The sequence below is a fragment of the Scylla paramamosain genome, chromosome 7, assembly GCF_035594125.1.
Source record: "Scylla paramamosain isolate STU-SP2022 chromosome 7, ASM3559412v1, whole genome shotgun sequence".
NCBI classification, from domain to species: Eukaryota; Metazoa; Arthropoda; class Malacostraca; order Decapoda; family Portunidae; genus Scylla; species Scylla paramamosain.
This window is the reverse complement of record NC_087157.1, coordinates 21,674,296-21,699,505: the sequence shown is the minus strand read 5'-3', so window position 1 is coordinate 21,699,505 and position 25,210 is coordinate 21,674,296. Positions and strand designations below refer to the sequence as shown.

The following is a 25,210-nucleotide window of genomic DNA, read 5'->3' as shown; positions in this document are numbered from 1 at the left end:
AGTCCTCCATCCACATCTTTCTTCTGTTCTTCTTTGGTTCCATGCTCTCAAGGGCAAGGAAAATGGCAATACATACAGCCTCCCTACTCATCTTGACTGGATGAAGCTCACACAACTGATGATTGCATAATCTTATTACTTGAGATGTGTCTGGTCAAACCAATGATTGAACTGTTTGTGCAATCCCCATCATAAATGGTAGTGTATGGGAGCCTTAACCCTTTCAACACAATGAAGCCTACATAGGCATCATGAAGCACAAGTGGAACATACAATAATGCCTATGTAGTTGTCATAATTACATTCTGTCTTAGTTGTTGTTGAGTGATCCTGCATTCTGTCTTGGCTCTTTTCTCACCTTTTCTCACCAGACGCAAGGTAGGCAATGCCTGTCAGTGTCCGGCCTCTACGAATCTTCTCCAAAGGTCTCTATCCATGAAATCCTCATCTCTGGTTATTTCTTGTAGATTTCTTCCTCTTCGTTCAGCAGCTTCTTCAACTCCCTGCATCCATCGCTTCCTAGGTCGTCCCACCGGCCTCCTGCCTAGAGGAACCCATTCCAGAAACTTCCTTGCGTATCTTGTATCTTCCATTCTTTGGACATGTCCATACCATCTCAATTTGTTCTTTTCAATTATCTTCAGTACAGATGTTATCCCTAATCTCTCTCTGGTTTCTTCATTTCTAATTCTATCAAGTCTGGTCACACCTCGGATCATTCTCAGAACTCTCATTTCTGCTGCTTGTATTTGTGAAGATGTTCTTGTTGTCAGTGTCCAAGTTTCTGACCCATATAGAAGTACTGGTCTTAGTATTGTTGTAAATATTAAGGTTTTAGCTTTTGTTGGAATATTCTTATCTTTAAGTATGGGATACAATGCACTGACATTTGCATTGTACTTCTGTATTCTATTTAAAATTTCTATATTCTGTCTGTTTTCCTCGTCGAAAAGTACTCCCAGATAACAAAATTTGTCGGTCTGCTTCAGTTTAACGTTTTCTATGTAAATATTACATTCCTCCTTTATTCTGCCAACTTTCATTATTTCTGTTTTTTGTTTGTTCATTCTCATTCCTTCCCTATTTAAGACATCATTCCATCTTGTCATGGCCTCTTGAAGATCTTGTTGGCTTCCTGTCACGACAGCGACATCGTCTGCATAGGCCAGCGTGATCTCTTTATCCTCCCTTACACACACTTCCTTCAGGCATCTGTCCATGTATATAATGAATAGCAAAGGAGAGAGCACTCCCCCTTGTCTCACTCCTGTCTTAATGCTAAACCATTCACTCTCCAGCTCTCTGTTCTTGACTCTGCTCTCCGTGTTCTTATATATACTCTTAATTACTCGTATCAGTTTAGAGTTTATGCCGTAGTCTTGATGTTGTAAGACTCTCCACAAGCAATCTCTTTTAATTCTATTAAAGGCTTTTTCCAGATCTATAAAAGCCACATATTTATCAATGCTCCACTCCCAATTCTTTTCCATTATCATCTTTAAAGTGAACACTAGATCTGTCGTGCTCCTATTGGGCCTGAAACCATACTGCCATATTCCTAGTTTCTCCTCGACACAGGTTCTTAATCTTTTTAATCTTGGCTCTTAGCTAAAGATTTGGATATTGTCCTTGAGGTTCTATTGTTCCTCCTGCCATCCCTGTTCCCATCAATCATACTGTAAATGAGCTACACCATGCCCCACCCTCTATCCAGAATGAGGAAGTCTCATTGGCAGAGCCTACATCACAGTTTCCCCCTCTATGATCCTTTCCTTATCTTCCATATCCCCCTATCCTTCTCTTGATCCCATACCCCTCCACCAGGGAGGGGAGACTGTACAGAGGGTACAGTTCTCCCCTCCTTGCCCTCTTACTGTCCTTTCCCACCCTCCTCCCTACATCTCTCTCTCTCTCTCTCTCTCTGTGTGTGTGTGTGTGTGTGTGTGTGTGTGTGTGTGTGTGTGTGTGTGTGTGTGTGTGTGTGTGTGTACCTAATTGTATTTACCTAGTCATAATGTACAGGGCACAACCTAAAGCTTGTTTTGTCCCATCTCCACAACCATATTTATCCACTTTATCTTTAAACATGTGTACACTATTTGCCAAAACCACCTCTTCATTCAAATCATCCCAAATTTCAATAGTTTGATATAGTAAGCTGTATTTCTTCATGTCGCTCAAACATCCACTTTACTTTATTTTTTTCCCATGTCCCCTTGTCCATCTTTCTAACTCCTCCGTCTATTGTACCAAATCATTTCTGCCTATTCTTTCTATGTTGTTTACTAATTTGTACATTGTTATCAGGCCTCTCTCTTGTAGTATTGGTCTTCATAGTTTAAGTCTTTCAATTCTGGTACCATCTTTGTTGCTATCCTCTGTATTCTTCCCAGTTTCAGCATATCTTTTTTTTTCTATGTGGAGCCCAAACTACTGCTACATATTCCAATTTAGGTCATATCATACTTGTTATAATTTTCATCATCATTTTTATACCTAAACTGTTAAATGGTACCTTAATGTTTGTTAGCAAGCTGTATGTATGTATTTTCTTATTTCCAGCATGTGGCATTTTCTGTCATTAAATTCTAGTTTCCATCTTTGGCTCCATGCATGTATCTTGTCGATATCCTTTTGTAACTCCTTGCAGTCATTTTCATCCTTTTTTGCATAAAGAAAAAGGTTTATATATATATATATATATATATATATATATATATATATATATATATATATATATATATATATATATATATATATATATATATATATATATATATATATATATATATATATATATATATATATATATATATATATATATATATATATATATATATATATATATATATATATATATATATATATATATATATATATATATATATATAACTATTTAGATCTTCTCTCATATCATTTACATATATTTGAAACATAATAGGTGCCAACACAGATCTTTGCAATAACCCACTTGTCACTTAATACCAATTTGAATTAGTGTCTCTGATTACTGTTCTCATTTTCTTCCCTTGTAAATAGTCATCTATCCATCTCAATGTTGCTCCTTTTAGTCCTCCTTCATTATCTAACTTCCACATAAGACTTTTGTGGGGAACTTTATCAAATTATTTTTTTGAGATCCAGGTATACCACATCAACCCATCCATCCCTGTCTTGCACTCCATCTATTACTCTCATATAAAAGCTCAGTAGATTTGTAACACAGGATCTCCCTTTCTTGAATCTAAATTGCTTTTCTGTAATTATCTTTTTGTCTTCTAAATATTGCACCTATCTATCTTTAACTACTATTTCACAAAGCTTGCATACATTACTTGTTAGTGACATTGGTCTGTAATTTAATAGTTCCATTTTATTTCCCCCTTTGTATATGGGGACTATGTTAGCTCTTTTCCATTCCCTTGGTACTTTTCTTCTTTCAATGAGTTGTTGATTATATCCCACATGGGTTCCTCCATTTGTTCTCTGCATTCTTTTAATATCCATCCATTTACTTGATCTGGTCCCATAGCTTTTCTGACATTCAGCTCTTTCAGCAGTTTCTTGATTTCTTGTCTCTTTACTTGTATCTCTTGTATTCCCTCATTCTGTGATACCACTTTTGGTGCCACAAAATCAGTTTCCTTTGTTAATACCATTCAAAAACTCTCATTCATTAGTTCACTCATTTCCTTAGTAGTTTCATAAATTCTTTCTTTTTATTTCTAACTTGTTTATGTCATCCCTGTTTCATTTTTCTATTTATATGTCTCTATAAGAGTTTGGGCTCTTCCTTGCATTTTCTTACTATGTCAATTTCAATTTTTTCTTCTTCTCTTCTTATTATACCATATTCATTCCTTTGTTTTTCTGTATTCATCCCTGGTATTTCTTTTAAGTTTTCTCATCATTTTCCTCCATGCCCTGCCCTTTTTTCTTTTTTTCTTCTAAACACCTGGCATTATACTATTCATGCTTCCCAGTTTTCACTTTATAACTTGGTACAAACTGTTGCATCCTCTCTCTATACTTGCTCAGAAATATCTCATATTTTTTCTTGCACTACTTTACCTCCAAATAGCTCTTTCCAGTTATTTTTTTCATAAAATTTATTAAGTTCTGTAAAGTTTGCCTTAGCATAGTTCTGTCTCCCATTTCTAAATTGTTCTTTCCTGTGCAACACTGTTTTCCTCCTGTTGTACTATTTATATTGTCACATGATCACTTCTTCCCAGTGAACACAGACAATGTATACTTGGTCTACTTTCTGGAGTTTTCATAAACACTAAGTCCAACTGTAATGGTTCTTCTTCTCCTCTGCATCTTGTAGGTTCATTCACCCACTGTCTCACTATATTCACCATCATAGTATGCATAAGTCCTTCACTCCATGACCTGACATTTTCTTTCACTTCCATCTCCTTTCAGTTAATTCCTTTAGTGATGAAGTTGACTACTAAGAGCACTTTGTTACTTTCCCTTATCATTTCCTCTATGCTATTTCTTGTTTCAAGTTGCATAATTTTATATCTATTGATCTTCCATGCATTAGGTTTTGGTGGTACATACATCACAATAATTTTCCTTTTTTCATTTCCTTTGATCTTAATCACAACACTCAAAGTTTCTGGCATTCCATCACCATATTCCACTTCCTCAACAACAACATCTTCTTTTACCAATATCATCACTCCTCCTCCCTTTCCTTTTCTGTCTCTCCTCCATGTGCTATAACCTTCCTTTGCAAATCTCATCTTTATTTCCTCTTTTAGTTTGGTTTCTGTTAAACATACCATATTTGGTTCATTGTTCTTTAGATAGCCTTTAAGTTCCAATAGGCTTGATTTGTATACATAATTTTAAGCTTCCACTTGGTGATCTTCCATGGCATCTTTGTGCCACTATTTCCTCACTTTCATGTCCACTGCTTTCCAAACGAATATCCTTGTTTGTTCCTGTGTTCTCTCCTCGTTTTTTTTTACTGGACCTCAACTCTCAACTCTTTCAGTTTATTTCTCTTCTTCATTCATGTCTCTTTTTATCCATATTTCACTCATTCCATCTACTTTTGCCAATTTTCCAGTTCTTTGTAACACATGTTCTGCTGCTGTTTGTGACATGAATCTTATTTTCATTGGTCTTGTTAAATTTTTGTCATACTTTCCAATCCTATAAACCTCTTCAATTTGTTCAACTATCTCTTCTACCCCTGTCACTTCTGCTATAATTTCCTTAGCCCTTTTTGTCTCTTCTTTCTCTCTAACTATTTTCATGGGTAGGTTCTTCTTGACCCCAAATACCACCACACACATCTTTCTCTATACTGTCTCTCACAAGATTACTTTTCTCCTTTATTACTTTAATCATTTCCTTTTCTATGTCCTTATTGCATTCCTGTTGCTGTTGCCTTTGTAGGAGTACATAGATACACCATTAGAAGTTCGAGGTAGGTTCCAGTAATGCGGTTTACATCTCGTTGGGTACTGCCACAGTCTCGGTCATTCAGCTGACTGGACGCCTACCTAAAACACCACACACACACGCTTGCAATGATTTTCCTTTATTGTGATTTAAGCACCACCTGGAATTTGGGCCTCTGTTGTTGTATACTTGCTGTGACCATGTCTGAGGAATCTAACTGCGCCTGTGAACAGTGCCCGCAAATAAACTCATGGCACATGTCTGGAAGTTACTGTACTGATCCCCACTCTACAAGTGGTGACCCCAGAGTGACTAGACGTGACATGATCATCGTGGAGCAGGGACGGCCTACGGACTGTGGTGATTGGTGGCAGACTATAACTACACAGTGACTATATGTTGGTCGTCCAGGTACTCTATTATTTTACTTTTGTCCTGTTTGGAATCTATGCCCTTGGAACTATGCCGAACCAGGACGAGGGTTCGCTACTTACATCTGGTGCGTCGCAGGATAGTGTTTCTTCCGTGACCACAGCTGTTGCCGTCAAACCACCACCCTTTGATGAGACTTCAGTAACACGCTGGTTTACAATAATTGAATCACAGTTTTTTCTTGCCAAGATCACTGTTTGAAGTACTAAATCTCACCATATATTATTAAATTTGCCACTTCGAGTAATCAATCAATTGAGTGATGAAGTCATCAATTCTTCAGACTATGGTGAATTAAAGCAATCTTTGATATCTCTTTTCACCAGGTCAAAACCTGAACTTTTTGACTCTCTTGTTAATCAACATAACATAATGTGTGACAAACCTTCCACGTATTTGAGAGAGTTGCGTAAAATAGCTGCTCAACTAGGGATGGATGATTCCTTTACAAAGTTGAAATTTTTTAAAGCATTACCTAGTAGCATCAGACCTCTCCTAGTGACATATGAGGAGAGCTCTACACTAGAGGAATTGGCTCATGTAGCTGAGACATTGTTGGCCTATGGCTCAAGTAATGCAAGTGTAAACAACAGCGCTAATGTTTCCATGGTGGAAGGTAGACAAGGGTCCAGGCCTGTGAGCCGGAACAGAGATAATGGTAATAGAGGCCCAAATTTCACTTCAGCTTGTCAGGATAATGTATTTTCTAGAACTTGTGTTCCCATTGGAGTGCGCGCCTTTCATGAAGGTCAGCGTCCTCAGGTGTGCAGGTACCATCTGTATTATGGTAACAGGGCAAAATCATGTAAACGATGGTGTATACTTTCTTCTACAGCTTCTAATATTTTGCCAGATTCTCGCCCTAATTCTCGTTCTTCTTCCCCCGCTCACGTATTCCACCAGGCAGGAAACTAGTAGGGCAGTCTGTAGAAATATCAGTTGCGACCATTGGACTGCCACTTAGAGTAAGTGCCACAATCGGTTGCAAGAATTACGAATTTTTGATATATACTGGTTCATCACATTTGCTGCTTCCTAATGAATCAGAATTTACTCCATTCCTCAGGCCAACTGCTGTTACTCTTACTAATGCTTCAGGTAAACCCATACGTTGTTATGGTGAAGTCGATTTAGACCTTGGGATACGATGTATTAAGCGTTCTTTCCCTTGGTCTTTCGTCATTGCTGACGTTATACATCCAATTTTGGGAACCGATTTTCTTGCAGCTAACTCACTAATGGTAGACTGTAAAAACCAGTTGCTAATAGACTCCTCTACCCAATGTAAGATTCCTCTTGAAGTTTCTTATTCTCCTATTTCTTCATATTTGGTTAATTATAATGGGGTAGACTCAAAAGCCGCTGAACTCCTTTCTCAGTTTCCAGTTCTCACTTCACCTTTGCAGTTGTCAGCCACTACACCTCCTGTGGAAACTATACACCATTGTATTGATACAGGTGATGCACCTCCTATACATTTCAAAGCAAGACCTTTGACAGGTGAGAAGCTCAAAGCAGCTAAAGATGAATTTCAGTTTTTGCTTAATGCCAGAATCATTCGGCGCTCTAATGCTCCTTGGGCGTCTCCTCTGCATCTTGTGCCTAAGAAGGAGTCCGGTGCTTGGAGACCTTGTGGTGACTATCATGGACTCAATAACGTAACTGTGAATGATAAATATCCGATACCACATTTGCGCTGTCTCACCATGTCACTTAAGGGTAAGACCATATTTTCAAAGATCGATTTACAGCATGCATACTTACAGATCCCTGTGGCCAAAGATGATGTACCTAAGACTGCAGTATGCACACCGTTTGGTCTGTTTGAATTTTTGTATGTGCCCTTTGGTCTTAAAAATGCAGGTTCCACTTTTCAGCGCTTCATTGACACTATATTGGTTAATGTTAAGAACACTTTCACCTACTTGGATGACATCTTAGTAGCTAGTACAACTCTTGAAGAACACATTGCTGATGTTAAGACTGTTCTTTCTACTTTAGCAAAACACAAATTAAGACTATCTATAGATAAATGTGAATTTTTCAAGTCCTCGCTCACCTTCCTTGGCTATGAGGTCAGTGCTCATGGAATTAGACCACCTCAAAACCGCGTCACTGCAATTTCAGAGTTTTCTTTACTCAAACTTCAACTGCATTGCGCCGTTTTATGGGGATGCTAAATTTCTTTAGACCAATGATCCCTAATTTTGCCGATGTTGCTTATTCATTGACAGAACTCTTACGGCATAATCCATCTTCTAAATCTCTCTCATGGACAGATGTTGCAAGGGACTCCTTCAACAACTTGAAGCAAGCCCTAGTCACTTGTCCTACCCTCGTCTATCCCTCTCAGAAGGCAACTGATTACCAGCCTGTGAATGACAGCTTGAGCTTCGCAGTTGGCGCAGCTCTATACCAGTTTATAGATGACATGCCTACACCTCTAGGATTTTATTCCAAAAAGCTCTCTGACACTCAGAAAACCTATTCCACCTATGACAGAGAACTCTTAACTTCTTATTTGGCTGTCATTCACTTTAAAACACTCATTGATGGCCACTCGGTCACCATAAACCATAAACCATAAACCTTTAGTTTCTGCCTTTCATTCTAAGTCAGTTGCAAAGTCTGATAGGCAACAACGGCAACTTTCTTTAATCTCTGAATATGTATCATCAGTAGTGTACATCCGTGGGGACAACAATGTTGTTGCCGATTGTTTATCAAGACCATCATGTGCAATTTCAGTTGATTCTTTCAACTTGTGTGGCATAGCTCGTTCCCAGGAAGGTGACACCGAGGTCAGTTTGTACAAGGAGAGATTATCCAATTATACCTTGCCCTCTAATCTTACTCTATGGTGCGACACATCTACCAACACACCAAGACCGTTTGTTCCTTCTTCTCTTAGGATAAATGTCATTCATTCATTACATGATCTATCTCATCCTGGTATTAAAACCAATGCTAAACTAATTAAACAACGTTATTTCTGCCCTTGTATGGACAAAGATATAAAGGAGCTTGTAACGAATTGTCTTAAATGTCAACAAGCTAAAACACACAGACACACAATATCACCAGTTTCTCCTATTTCTACTCCTACTGATCACTTCCAGACTGTTCATATAGATATTGTTGGACCATTGCCTCCTGCTACTCTTCCTAACTACCCATACCCTCTCCCATACAGTTACCTTCTGACTTGCATTGACAGAGTGACAAGATGGACGGAAGCTATACCTGTAATAGACACCACCACGAGCTCCATGGCTATTGCATTCGTGGGTGGTTGGATTTCTCGTTTTGGAGTACTGCTACAGGTAGTGACAGACAGAGGTGCTCAATTTGAAAGCGAGTTGTTTGAGCTTTCCTCAATTATTGGCTTCCATCACATGCGAACAACTGCTTATCATCCTCAAGCAAACGGTATCATTGAACGCCATCACTGCTCTCTAAAATCAGCGATAAGTGCTAGACAAGAGAACTGGTATTATTCTTTGCCCATAGTCTTACTTGGATATCACTTGGCACCTAATATGACCAGTTACTCGCCATTCACTGATGTCACAGGAACTCATATGTTGTGTCCTTCTGCAATTATCACTAAAGACTCGCCAATATCAACAAACAAAGATACTATACACCACTTGATTAAAGAAATGCAGGCCATTGATTTTTATAACTTTTCATCAGGTGAATGTCACTCCTCATCTAAACCATATGTTCCTAACCTTCTGTTTTCATGTTCAAAGGTCTGGGTGCGGATTGACAGAGTTCGCAAAAGTTTAGAAGGTCCTTATTCGGGACCTTATGAAGTAATACAACGTGACCCAAAATATTTCATCCTCAGACTTCTTCAGGGTAACACGTCTGTATCTACTGACCCTCTGAAGCCAGCTTATATACCAATCACCAGACAAGCAACATCTAATGATAGAGATGACCTGACTACATCTACCTTAGACTCTAATTCATCTCCTTTGCCTGATATCTCTGCTTCTACACCTTCCCCTTCTGCTCATTTCCAGTCTGATCTTCCTCGCCATACCATGCCTAACTTCCCTCGTACAACTTGATCAGGGAGGACAGTGTATTTCAATCAACACCCTCACTATTTATATTACTAGGTGAACTCCGTTCTTGAGGGGGGAGTATTGTAGGAGTACATATATACACCATTAGAAGTTCGAGGTAGGTTCCAGTAATGCGGTTTACACCTCGTTGGGTACTGCCACGGTCTCGGTCATTCAGTTGACTGGAAGCCTATCTAAAACACCACACACACACGCCTGCAATGATTTTCCTTTATTGTTATTTAAGCACCACCTGGAGTTTAGGCCTCTGTTGTTGTATACTTGCTGTGACCGTGTCTGAGGAGTCTAACTGCACCTGTGAACAGCGCCCGCAAATAAACTCACGGCACCTGTCTGGAAGTTTCTGTACCGATCCCCACTCTACATCTTATTACCTCCTCCATATCCACCTTTTGTTGTTGTTCTCTGTCTTCTTTCCAACTTTTGACTTCCTCTGTCACTAATTCTTTTACTTTTTCAATCTTAAGGGGGGTATATCAGCCTTTTTGACCCATTTTCCTTCAAAAATGGTAAAATGAGATATTTGCTCCAAAAAAATAAACCAATGTTCTGGCGATATTTCAGATATAAAATTTTAGTGTTCTGTGGCCATTTTTCAAACCTATAGGGACATTTAAAGGGACATTTGCTAAGCAGTAGCATTTAAAGGTCCACTCAGGCATAGAAAACATGTATCTTTTTGATGTTTTTTTCCCAAATTTTTATCAAAACTAATTTTTTTTTATTTCTCTATCTTGCAAAACACAGCACCTATCTGAACAGCTGATGTCCCCTCACTGCCTCAGGCCCAAGCCTGCGCCTACCATTACCAGTGTCCTTGAGGACTTTCAAGTGAAAGAGGGTGCTGCACCTTGCTCTATCACACTTTTCATTATTCTTACATCTGAACACTTACACTTGGCCTCATCATGCCAAGAACAAGTGCCTCAAGTAAGAGGGAGGAAGCCTTTGTCAATGCAAGAGCATGCTGCTGGAAAGACGAAACTCAGTGAGAAACAGACACAATGCTATTACCACCAACACCAGCAGGCTTACGCCTCAGCTCCTCATTCAAGTGCCAAAAAACAGAAGAGGTTTCTCACACATTCATTCAAATTTCCAGACTGCATTAGCAAAAGGTGAAACAACACCAAGCCAATCGAAAGATGAAGATATTCTTCTTCTTCCCATCTGAGCAGCTGGAATCAGTGAAAAGAGTGTATACTTGGCTTACATCAGATAAAATGATGACAAGATGTCTGCAGGGATTCACACAGAACCCAAATGAATCCTGCATATGGCTACACTGCCCGGAGCACCTCAGAGCAACAAAAAAAAAGCTTGACTTCGTAGTAGCTGTGGCGATGATGGAGTATGACAGTGGTTACGTCACCAGCAATCTCCATCGCTGTCTCAGCCTGCCATAAGAGCCTGTCACAAGAGCCTCAAGAAGGACAACAGGATGGACAGGCCACTAATGAAAAAAAATGAGGAACAAATGTCTCTAGAGAGAACTCTTTTATTTACCTCAAAACTTCTGTTGGGTTGGAGCACAGCATTGTGGAGGCTCTCTCATCTCTGCACCATGTTTTCTCAAAAGCAGCTTTTTCAAGTTTGCATTTTTAATAACTCCACTAATTTTTAACAAATTATCTTCATTCTTTTCTTTTTTTAAAGTGATCACCATTTAATATTTTACATCTCAGATGTAGAATTTCTATTTTGCCAAATCTTCCAATGAAATTTTCACCTAATCTCTCACTTTTTTGACAAAATAAAAACACACAAGTTTACAATTTTACTAAAAATTGCAAAAGCATATAAAATGAAAAAAAAAACATCAGATAAAACTCTAAAGTATTAATCCTACTCTTAATCACATGAAATTTAAAGGAGCTTTGGAAAGTTATAATTATGTCATTCTTTATATGCTAGGTGGACTACATTAGCTATTTTTCAGGGGGTTTTATTTCTTTCTTTCTTTCTTTCTTTAACAGTTATTGCCATCATTTTGAGACAACTTTAGATTATCATTAAGACACACTTACAATAAAAATTTCAAAATGATTGAACGAGTTTTAGCAAAAATGGCTAAAATGGCTGATATACCGCCTTAATATCTCTCTTGTGAAGCTTTCTTTAACTCCTCGTTCTCTTCCTTGAGCTTCTTAATTTCTTCACAGTACATTTCAAGTCCACTATTTTTTGTCACCTCTTCTCTCAGTTCTTTGTTTTCTTTTCACCTTTCCATCTCTTTCTTCTTCATCTCTATTATATCACTGGATATCTTTTTTTACATTGTCACCTCCCACCTCTCTCTTCCATATCTTTATCATTGCTGATAAGTTACATATTTCTTATCATATTTTCACATTTTCTTCTTCAATTTTCCATATTCGTTTATTTGTATGAGCTACATTGAGATTTTCATTCTTGAAACCTTCAAAAACATATGCTGAGCAGGCTGCCATTATTACTGTTGATATCACTGACAATGTTTACCTTTCACTACTCTCCCATTTCATCCTTTCGGCCACTTCCTGATTTACACTTCACTTCCCCTGCACTCACACATCACACAATTCCCTATTATGGAGACAGGACTCAAGCTTTGCCCCCTGTACAACAAAAACCTAGGTAAATCCTTGGAGCTGCTGTGGATGCATTCAATCAGCTGGGCTGCACACGCATGTGTGTCCTGATGTGGCTTGGAAGGTCGTCTTACAAGTATCAGTGTCAAATATCAACATAGACTGACGCTCGATTACAGATGAATGCAGGTAGTGCATGCGTGTCTATTACTTCTTTTTTCTTTTTGTGGAGAGAGAGAGAGAGAGAGAGAGAGAGAGAGAGAGAGAGAGAGAGAGAGAGAGAGAGAGAGAGAGAGAGAGAGAGAGAGAGAGAGAGAGAGAGAGAGACTACTGCTCCACCTCAGACACACTGCTGATATACGGCAGGAAATGATTCTCAGAAGGGTCCTAACAGAAGGATGGGGAAAAGACCTAAATCCTCACCCTCAACTGCCCTTTTGAGAACCCCCTCTCCACCCCTGCTCACCATCAAGGCAACCACATCCCAGGCAACAACACAAATGGAGTCCACTCATGTGGCAGGGGAAGGCAGTATCGTGCCTTCCCCTGTCAAGGTAGCCCAAGGTCAAACCAGCGCCAGGGGACAACAGAAGTCTGGCCACCTCAGCCGATACCTGACTGTTGTGTTGGCCAACGTGAAGGGGTCTTCGCACCATCCTTGGTGACCTCACCCACAACTTTGTCCTCCGACACCACGCAGACATTGTTGCCGTCACGGAAACGTGGCTCAGTGGTGAGGTGGAGCTGACGTTTGGCAACATCCTGGGCTACACAAAGTCGGTGAGGAAGGACAGTGAGCATAGAGTGGGCGGAGGTGTGGCTGCCTGCTTCAAACATGGCCTCCAAAGTCAAGAAATTGATGTCATGCTGCCTCAAGGAGATTTGTGACACAAGATCTCCGTTTCCTGAATCCAAATTACTTTTTCTGTAATTATCTTTTGATCTTCTAGATATTCCATCCATCTGTCTTTAATTACTATTTCACAAAGCTTGCATACAATATTTGTTAGTGGCACCAGTCTATAATTTAATGGTTCCATTCAATTTCCCCCTATGTATTTTGGCACTATGTTAGCTCTTTTCCATTCCCTTGGTACTTTTCCTTCTCTCAACTCTCTCTCTCTCTGTTAATTATATCCCATATGGGTTCTTTCATTTGTTTTCTGCATTTTTTTTAATATCAATCCATTTACTTGATCTGGTCCCGTAGCTTTTCTGACATCCATCTCTTTCAGCTGCTTCTTGATTTCTTGTCTCTTTACTTGTTTCCTGTATTCCCTCATTCTGTGATACCACTTTTGGTGCCACAAATTTGGTTTCCTTTGTAGACACAGATTGAAAACTCTCATTCATTAGTTCACTCATTTCTGTAGTTTCATAAATTCTTCCTTCCCTTTTTAATATGTTGATGCTATCCTTATGTTTCATTTTCCTGTTTATCTATAGAAGAGTTTAGGTTTTTCCTTGCATTTTCTTACTATGTCACTTTCAAAGTTTCTGTGTGTGTGTGTGTGTGTGTGTGTGTGTGTGTGTGTGTGTGTGTGTGTGTGTGTGTGTGTGTGTGTGTGTGTGTGTGTGTGTGTGTGTGTGTGTCATAGTTACAAAAAAAGCCAACTCCTGCCTCATATTTCTATAGGAACTGAAGAGATGACTCAGAGAGAGAAGGAATTATTGACAAACATGAAGTGGAAGAGAGAGAGAGAGAGAGAGAGAGAGAGAGAGAGAGAGAGAGAGAGAGAGAGAGAGAGAGAGAGAGAGAGAGAGAGAGAGAGAGAGAGAGAGAGAGAGAGAGAGAGAGAGAGAGAGAGAGAGAGAGCTCATAAGCCTATGCTATATTTCAGCAATGTACAAGGCTTCTTTGTTTGAGGCATTACACAGTTTTCCTCCTCTTAGATCAACTGCTTGGGATTTCACAAGTTTTCCTTATACTATGAACAAATTACTCACTTTCTATAAAGACAATATGAAAAGAATGGCACACTTTTTTTATTATGAAACTGGTAGCAATAACTGGTTAAGGAGTCCAAAGTGCTTCCCTTCTGAAGGAAATGGCAAGGCTGCCTAACTCTGTACCACTTTCAATCAGGGCATTCTTACCTATATAGCCTAAAACTAAAGCAAAACCAGAACACATTTAGTATACTGAAATACTGAGCAATTAACCCAGAAGCTCAAATAAATCTGAGCTTCAGAAGGAAGGTACCCTGTTAAGGATTGAACCTAAGACCTGAGCATGAAAGCCCAGCACATTACGAGTCAAGCAACAAAGTGCACCTTGTACCCAAGTGGGTTTACGAGGTTTTGATGTTTGTCATCACAACTACAATTTCTATATCCCTAAATAAATCAAACATCTTTAAAACTGACTTCTCACCAGCTTTTGCCCTAGCTTCTCTGTTTTTTACCTACCATCTCATATTTCTTTCTATGCTACTTCCTGCCTCACCTTTTACTAGCCACTATTTTACTCACTTTCTTTATACCACCATTCTTACCATAATTCCATCTGTCTCTCATTGAGTCATTTTCATATTAATTATCACAGTATATTGATCTGAATCACCACACACCACCTTGGCATCAATCACATCCTTCCTCAATCATTCACTGCTGCATATATGAAAAGTAAATCATACTTTGTTTTCACTTTAAATGTTCACAACTATAAAAGAATTTCAACATCAACAAAAACTTCATTGAAACTTACCTTTTACCAGCCACAGAAATTTCTGGCCATTTGAACACATCTGCTACATGGTTTAAAAGTCCTGCCACCTCCCCTTGACAAACAGCAGCAGCCAAAACCTGTAAAAAATACATTATTTTCATTACACCAGAAAACAATAATCTGACATGAGAACTGCTTAAATACCATAATGAACCTCACTGCCCCATAAAATTAACATAAGAACTGCTGCAATGATCTAGACTATTGATAGTGTAATTGTATCTATACATCATGGACTATTTGGAATATTCACATAAAACACAAAAAATATTCCAGCATGTACACAAAGTTAGCATTACAGTACATGATACATATTGCCAAGGCATGAGCCAAGACTGACACAAATGCTAATTTACCCTTCAGGTAATAGGATTTAAAAGTTACTAACTAAGACTATCTCTTTGAAAAGTAAGTACAGATCGCCCATCACTAATCTGGCACCATTGGAACTTGTAGGGTGTCAGATTAAGGATTTTGCTGGGTTACAGAAAGGTTAGGTTAGAATACACTTAACACAACAGTTAACCACCTTATCCTACCTTTAAAATACGCTGTAAATCAGTCCAAGTTGATTAATAAGTGTGGCAATAATACTTTTTTCCACCAATATCGATGCTAATACTTCATTTCTGGCCGATACCAACAGTATCAATACAGCAGATACTGGTAGCAAAGAAACTAAATAATTTTTCTTTGTGTCTTTAAGTCATAAACTATCAAATAGTCAAAGCTGTATAATTCACACAAGCTTTGCAGACACACTGTAAGCGCCATCCAACGCTTATCAATGTATTATACTGGAGATGACTGAAACAAGCTGTGCAGTACGCGCTCTTTGTATTCAGAAGTGGTCAAACCTGTGAATTAACATATTATCACTAATACTGAGAATAACAGAAAAAAGTATATCAATAGGTAAAACAAGTATTGCAGTACATCAATGTCATGACACTTCGTCAATTCCGTAACATATATGAGTCAATACAGAGTTACCTACACTTTAGTGGGTTCAGTCGGTTCTACAGATGAACACCACCAGCACAAACACAGCAAGTCATCCTCTCATCTGCGTGATCTGACGTACGTCATTATGTTACATTAAGTGTACTTATACTAACACACATCGTTAAATCCTCACAATTACGTAACTCACAATTACGTAAGTATCTAATTACTATACGTAGTTATATTAATTATATTGATACATCATTAAATCCTCATGGTTACATAAGTACCTATTATCTAATACTACGATGAATACATACACAGTGCGGGGAACAGGCGTGCTCTTGGTTGTATGCAAGGGATTACACTTGCGGATTTACCGCAATGAGAACTTGGGGATTTACTTGGATTTACTCTCCGCGCCTCCCGAGACACGTCTGACGTGTAGGTGTGACTGTCGTGAAGTGGTTTTGGAGATGCTGCTGGGCCCCTACAGCGTATGATGTTCATTATGCTGTGGTACGTTATCAACACTCACGTCACAAGAACCGCGCCGAAATAGCTGAGAGGGCAAGTTCAACGTGTCCCCTCGGCCCTACGTTCCCCTCTCACTCTGTTGTGCCGGCGCGCAGGCGCGCCATACACTGCTCATGTATAACAACCAGTTGCTACAAATAATATAATGCTACATAAAATGTCACATTACAATGTACGTATGTGTGTATCTCTAGCCGTTGTGTAAGTTGTACATATATGGTACAACATATATGACACTCCTGTCAAGTTTTTTCAAAAATATGATCTTGTCTTTTATGGATAATGTACAGGGTTTGTGCTTTACACAACAAGAAGCATTTTCTTTATTTGCTGGAGAAATGGCTGGAGCTACAACTGAGCAAGTTTATTAATACATAAATGATTAAAAACAAAGTGGAATGGCTTCCCCGTATTAGGAAGTGATGCCAGCTATTTATGCATCAATTTGTTGCTTCTTCCTGTAAAACTTCTTTGGTCATCCACTCCATGCTTATGTTAATCTTCTACTGTTTTTGTTTCATTATTACACTGCTTCCTCAGTCATTTTTCTCCAAACTTTGTGTTAAAAAAATTTTTAAACATTTTATCATCCTTCCAACAAACAGTAGCAATGCAGGTTGGTGCAGTGATATGCGAAATTTGAAATTATGCTATCCAAAATTAATGCCAGATTAATGATTGATGAATTAATAAGAGGCCAACCTGTACTTCTACTTCAATCTGTCACTTTCTCAACTTACTCAAAATCGACAAAATAAGTTGTTTTCAAATCTTATTTTCGTTTAATCAAGGCTGTTTCCTTTAAATGTTGTTGTGCTACATTTTTAAGTCCCCTCTCAACTTTTCTTAGATAAATTCTACTTCGTTAAACAAACATGCATATAAAAATTATACTTCGTCAAACAAATATGCATATGAAAAATACAGTACACACTTTCATGCTCAGAATTTGAGAAGCAATGTCATTTCCAGGCATGCATCACAGATGAAAAGAAGAAACATGATGGGTGTACAAATTCTGCAGAAACAATACTCAGGATGCTGTATATTTTATTCCTTATCACAATTAAGAAGCAAATTCTCCTCTGTGGAGGTAGAGGCAAGTGATGTCACAACAATGTTGTGATACCTTCATGTGTCTGGAAGCTGGCTGGGTCTTATACGCATTAATTTGCAAGAGTAAGTGGTTTTATTGTCCACTTTTGTTCCTTGACTCTAGTAGTGAAAATTATTGTAGTGTCTGAAAGACTCTGTCAAACTGATCCCAACTCATCAGTTTGTTAAAGAATTATTCCCTTATGTAACATGGACCCTGAAATGCATAACAGGTATAATTTTGTCACTCTTGTGCCCACAAATGAACCTTATTTGTTCATCTTGTGCTTACAGTCATCTTTTCTTGACCACTGTTTCGGTTTCCATTGTTTCACTTTTGCACAGATTGCTGCTGCCAATGAAAAATTCAAATAGTAGAGCTGATGAGAGCCAACCTACTAGTGTTCATAACTTTTTTTATTTTATTTAGTTAATTGATTAATAAAATCTTTGTAACCATGTACATGCTGTTTTCCTTTACTTAAACAATGTTTTGGGAGCTCAGAGGTGTTCTTAATAGGGGCACTAAATTTCCACAGATTTTCTTTATCTACAAATATGTATGTTACCTAACCTTCGTGGATAACAAGGGATGACTGTATAAGGATTTTCAACCCATATGTATAAATATTTATGTAAATAATATATGGAAATGATTGTGCAAGGAAATGAAAAAAAAAAATGAAAGTGACCAAAAGAGTGTTTCAGTTACTTTTTTCTCAGTAATGACTTAGTGTAGAAACTGAGAGAATACCAAATAAGTGGAGGAAGGCATTTATACAAGCCCCTGCAATTTATGATCAAAACTTGAAATGTTCACAAATCCAATACATGTTAGAAATAAACCTTTTACATCAGACCTAGATCCTGTAATAAGCAATGGCAAATTTTATCAGCTTTACACAGAATCTTAACCCGAAAAGGACCATCAGTGACAGTGATTTTCATCCTGCAAGGAACAGTCCTCCATTGCTAAATGTCAAAAATAGCCTACATTCACACGACTTAAACTTAGCCTGCAAAGGAGGAGCAAATAAAATAGACTTTGCATTCTCCATCAAGTCTTCCTCTTTCTAACAATGCCATCCAGATGTCACTACATGCAGTGGTTATGGAGAGACAGCGAGTTGAAGAGGAGAGATCTTTGGAGCGAGTAAGTCACTTGGCTGCCATGCATCCATTTTGCTTGACTGGATATAACTAACGCCTAATGAAATTGTAAATTGTATGCCCTGAGGTCTTTTGATGCATGCAAAACAGTTTCATTGAGTTCCCACCATATTGCACTCTCACTATGATGTGTACCAAGTGGCCAAGTGTGGGTGGGTAATAAGCATGGCGTTGAGGTGTGAGGGCAGGAGGGAGTGGGCAGGGAATTTGACTCACCAGAATCACTTGCTGGATTTGGCCATGGTGAGAGCAGGGTAGAGACTGACAGCTAGATTATTAATCTACATCTTCCCCTTTCCTCAGAGAGCCTTCTAGAGAAGACGATTCCCATCAAGGTATTACCAGATGCTCTCCTCTGTTTCTCCACGTGAAAGGGTTTTCATTATTGTGTTGGTACTCATGAAAATCACACAAACTTTGAAAACTGGAGTTGATGCACTTTACATATATTGAAATGATGGTGAATATTCTGTGATTCATATTTATATAAACAATATGGGATATGGTGATATACACTAGCAGAAAATACCATGCAAGTCCTTCTGTTGTTAGCCATGGAGACATTTTCATGTGAAGCCTGACAACCTCCAGTTTCACAGCAGCCTCATCAATATGAAGCAGTATATTCACTTTACCTATGTAGAGTTGGCTGTGAACATGAGTAAGGAAGAGCTGAAGTACACTGCCTCCTATCTATAAGATTGGGGTATACTCTTAGAAACACAATAGTAAAGTCAATCTATCATAAAAGGGTCACAAAACTCTAAAATTACCATATTTGCTGAAGCATTACACACTTTTCCTTGAAAAAAAAAAATTACTATGCATCTAATGTGCCCACAGTACAGATGCCTAGGCCTGTAAGCCTATTTCAGGTGTCTACTGCCTCCAGGAGGAGGCAGTAGACACCTGCTGAAACAATAATTACTCCCAGTGAGGCTAAAGCACTGTTCAGGGGATGCTGTGAACTTAACATTAAACCCAGCTGTGACCTCACTGAATGTTTCCCTTTGTGTCTCACAACACAAGGGGGCAGTCACAGCCTGCCCTCTAAATACAACTCTCTTCCTCCACACACAACTACAAGCACTTAATAACACATACACCCTTCACTCAAAAATTTCAAAATTATCAATCGTGGCAACTCCTACACCAGCCTCAGAGTCCCCATCTGGGGAGGGGACCATAAATGTCCCCAGGTCGGACTGCCTTTCTGTTTTGACACCCCCCCCCTCAACTTTTTCTTCATTAACTTCTGCTACATTCGCAGTCTAAGATCTAATTTTCAACCTGTAGAACACCACCTCTCCTCTTCTAAACCTCATCTTCTTTTCCTCACTGAAACTCAGGTGTCTGAGGCAACTGACAGTAGCCCCTTTTTTGTTCCCTCCTACTTTCTCTATCCTCATTTTTTTATCCAAAGCTGGATGTTGTGTTTATGTGCGCAATGACTTAACCTGCTCTCGTGCCCAAGCTCTTGAATCTTCCGAGTTTTCCACCATCTGGCTACAACTACAGAGTCACTCTCAAACTAAATTTATCTGTGCTGTATACCTCTCACCTAACTCCTCTGACTATAAGAAATTCTTTGACTACTTAACTTCCAAAGTGGAGCACATTCTGACACTCTTCCCTTTTGCAGAGATCTCCATTCTTGGAGACTTTGATGTTCACCACCAGCTTTGGCTTTCCTCTCCCTTCACTGACCATCCTAGTGAACCAGCCTTCAACTTTGCTATCCTCCATGACCTAGAGCAATTGGTGCAACACCCTACTCGTATTCCTGGCCGTCTTGGAGATACGCCCAACATTCTTGACCTTTTCCTGACCTCTAATCTTTCTGCTTATACTGTCACCCTTTCTTCTCCGTTGGGCTCCTCTGATCACAATCTCATATCTGTAGCTTGTCCTATTGCTCCAATCCCTCCTCAGGATCCCCCTAAGCGAAGGTGCCTCTAGCGTTTTCCCTCTGCTAGTTCGGGGGATCTGAGGAGGTATTTTGCTGATTTTCCTTGGAATGACTACTGTTTCCATGTCAGAGACCCATCTTTGTGTGCTGAGCGCATAACAGAGGTGATAGTGTCTGGCATGGAGGCATACATTCCTCACTCTTTTTCTCGACCTAAACCTTCCAAACCTTGGTTTAACACATCTTGTTCTCGTGCTATACAAGATAGAGAGGTGGCCCACAAAAGATACTTAAGCCTTCCATCATCAGAATCTCATGCACTTTATATTTCTGCCCAGAACCATGCCAAGTCTGTTCTCCAACTAGCCAAAAACTCCCTCATTAACAGAAAGTGTCAAAACCTTTCAAGATCTAATTCCCCTTGTGACTTCTGGCATCTAGCCAAAAATATCTCCAATAACTTTGCTTCTTTTTCTTTCCCTCCTTTATTTCAACCAGATGGCACCACTACTATCACATCTACTTCTAAAGCTGAACTCTTCGCTCAAACCTTTGCTAAAAACTCTACCTTGGATGATTCTGGACTTGTTCCTCCCTCTCCTCCAACCTCTGACTAATTTATACTACCTATTAAAATTCTTCGCAATGATGTTTTCCATGCCCTTGCTGGCCTAAACCCTCTGAAGGCTCATGGACCTGATGGGGTCCCTCCTATTGTTCTCTGAAACTGTGCCTCCATGCTTGCACCTTGCCTAGTCAAACTCTTTCAGCTCTGTCTGTCAACATCTACCTTTCCTTCTTGCTGGAAGTTTGTCTACATTCAGCCTGTTCATAAAAAGGGTGACCGTTCTAATCCCTCAAACTACCGTCCTATTGCTTTAATTTCCTGCCTATCTAAAGTTTTTGAATCTATCCTCAACAGGAAGATTCTTAAACATCTATCACTTCACAACCTTCTATATGATCGCCAGTATGGGTTCCGTCAAGGCCGCTCTACTGGTGATCTTCTGGCTCTCCTTACTGAGTCTTGGTCATCCTCTTTTAGAGAATTTGGTGAAACTTTTGCTGTTGCTTTGGACTTATCAAAAGCTTTTGATAGGGTATGGCACAAAGCTTTTATTTCCAAACTACCCTCCTACGGCTTCTGTCCTTCTCTCTGTAACTTCATCTCAAGTTTCCTTTCTGACCATTCTATTGCTGCTGTGGTAGACGGTCACTGTTTTTCTCCTAAATCTGTTAACAGTGGTGTTCCTCAGGGTTCTGTCCTGTCACCCACTCTCATCTTATTATTCATTAATGATCTTCTAAACCAAACTTCTTGTCCTATCCACTCCTACGCTGATGATAGCATTCTGCACTTTTCCACGTCTTTTCATGGACGTCCAACCCTTCAGGAGGTAAACATTTCACACAGGGAAGCCACAGAACACTTGACTTCTGATCTTTCTAAAATTTCTGATTGGGGCAGAGCAAACTTGGTATTGTTCCATGCCTCAAAAACTCAATTCCTCCATCTATCAACTCAACACAACCTTCCAGACAACTATCCCCTCTTCTTCAGTGACACTCAACTGATCCCCTCTTCTACACTGAACATCCTCGGTCTGTCCTTTACTTATAATCTGAACTGGAAACTTCACATCTCATCTCTAGCTAAAACAGCTTCTATGAAGGTAGGCATTCTGAGACGTCTCCGCCAGTTTTTCCCACCCCCCCCAGCTGCTAACTCTGTACAAGGGCCTTATCCGTCCATGTATGGAATATGCTTCACATGTCTGGGGAGTTCCACTCATACTGCTCTTCTAAAACAGGGTGGAATCAAAAGCTTTTCGTCTCATCAACTCCTCTCCTCTAACTAACTGTCTTCAGCCTCTCTCTCATCGCCGCAATGTTGCATTTCTAGCTGCCTTCTACCACTATTTTCATGCTAACTGCTCTTCTGATCTTCCTAACTGCATGCCTCCCCTCCTCCCGCGGCCTCGCTGCACAAGACTTTCTTCCTTCTCTCACCCCTATTCTGTCCATCTCTCTAATGCAAGTGTTAACCAGTATTTTCAATCATTCATCCCTTTTTCTGGTAAACTCTGGAACTCCCTGCCTGCTTCTGTATTTCCACCTTCCTATGACATGAATTCCTTCAAGAGGGAGGTTTCAAGACACTTATCCTTCAATTTTTGACTACCACTTTGGACCCTTTTATGAGACTGGCATTTCAGTAGGCATTTTTTTTATTGGATTTTTGTTGCCCTTGGCCAGTGTCCCTCCTACACAAAAAAAAAATAAAATAAAAAAGCCTAAAGGTGAAAAGTTGAAGCAGTAGTACACTTTGCACAAATATTGTTACTAATAATAAAATTCTCTCTCTCTCTCTCTCTCTCTCTCTCTCTCTCTCTCTCTCTCTCTCTCTCTCTCTCTCTCTCTCTCTCTCTCTCTTCCCTGCCCTCCTTTCCCTAGTCCCATTCTCTGACAGATAAGGGGCAAGGGAGGTGACAAGGAGGAAAGAATGGATGAATGGGTGGATGGAAGGAGGGAGGGAAAGGGGAGGTCAGAAAAGGAGAGAGAGAGAGAGAGAGAGAGAGAGAGAGAGAGAGAGAGAGAGAGAGAGAGAGAGAGAGAGAGAGAGAGAGAGAGAGAGAGAGAGAGAGAGAGAGAGAGAGAGAGAGAGAGAGAGAGAGAGAGAGAGAGAGAGAGAGAGAGAGAGAAGCACAGTTTTAGATGTGATGGTAGTACTGCACAGCCACAGTGCTGCATCACACCAGATGTGAGGACAAAATGCACTTTTAGGGATTTTAGCACCCACTCTCTTCCTATTATTCATCAATGATCTAAACTTTTGTCCTATCCATTCCTATGCTTATAATACCACCCTATACTTTTCCACATCTTTTTGTAGACATCCAACCCTTCAGAAAGTAAATAAATCATGCAAGGAAGCCAAAGAATACCTGACTTCTGGTCTCTCTAAAATTTCTGATTGGGGCAGAGCAAATTTATTAATGTTCAATGCCTCAAAAAATCAATTCCTCCATTTATGAACTCAACTCAACCTTCAGATATTTATCCCCTTTTTCTTCAATGAAACTCAAATGTCCCCCTCTTCTATAGTGAACATCCTCAGTCTGACCTTTACTTATAATCTAAACTGGAAACCTCACATCTCATCTCTAGCTAATGCAGCTTCTATGAAATTAGGTGTTCTGTGTTGTCCCTGCCAGTTCCCCCCTACCTTCCTCCCCAGCTCCTAACTCTGTACAGGAGTCTTCTATCCATTTTCATTCTCAAGCAGTCTCATTGGAGCAAACTCCATGTATGGAGTTTGCTTCACATGTATGGGGGGATTCCACTCACACCACTATCTTAGAAAGGATGGAATCAAAAGCTGTGTTAGCAACTCCTCTACTCTAACTGTCTTCAGCCTCTCTCACATCATTGGAATATTGCAGCTCTTGCTATCTTCAATTGCTCCTCTGACATTGCTAACTGCAAACCTCCCCTCCTCCTGTGGCCTGGCTACACAAGACTTTTTTCTTTCTCTCATCCTTATTCTGTCTACCTCTCTAATGCAAGAGTTAACCAGTATTCTCACTCATTCATCCCTTTATCTGGTAAACTTTTGGAACTCCCTGCCTGCTTCTGTATTTTCTCCTTCCTATGACTTGTTCTCTTTAAAGAGGGAGATTTCAAGACACTTATCCTGTTTCTTTTTTTTATTATTCTATCTGACATCTCTATGGGAACTGGCATTAAGTGGGCCTTTCTATTTATTTAAAATTTTTGTTGCCCTTGGCCAGTGGCCCTCTGACACACACACACACACTATGTGAATGATATGATGGAAGGGGTGAATAGCTACATGAGTCTATTTTCTGATGATGCAAAATTGATGAGAAAAGTGAAGAGGACAGAGGATTGTGAAGCACTACAGAAAGATCTAAATGTGATTTGGGATTGGACTGGCACTTGGAACTGTTGAAGTTTGGGCATTGTTGTGTGAGGCCAGCCTTCAGTTATAAACTGGGTAATGAGGAAACAAAAGTGAAGAGTGAAGAGAAAGACCTTTAAATTACTGTCACTGATAAGCTGTCCCCAGAAGTATATGTAAGAAGGAAGACAGGGGGAAACATACAATCTGGTGAGAAACATAAGAGCAACATTCAACAATCTGGATGAAGAGATGATTAGAAATTTAAGTGCAACAATGATAAGACCTTGTTTGGAATATGCAGCAGTGATATGGTCTCCCATCACTAAAAGGGACATAAAGAAATTAGAGAGAATATGAGCAGCAACAAAGTTGCCTCTGATC

General features: G+C 39.4%; 1 protein-coding gene across 4 annotated transcripts in view; it reads right to left on the bottom strand.

The window, feature by feature from the left end:
• LOC135102203 (serine/threonine-protein kinase atr-like) overlaps positions 1–25,210 on the bottom strand; it is a 479,415-nt gene that overhangs the window by 310,750 nt on the left and 143,455 nt on the right. For all 4 annotated transcript variants that reach the window (XR_010269589.1, XM_064007031.1, XM_064007033.1 and 1 more), the window contains one exon: positions 15,228–15,325. Coding sequence is in view for 3 of the 4 variants with exons in the window: in XM_064007031.1 (XP_063863101.1) it covers positions 15,228–15,325 (98 nt within the window). In the remaining variant the exon portion in view is untranslated. The remainder of the gene's footprint in view (positions 1–15,227; positions 15,326–25,210) is intronic.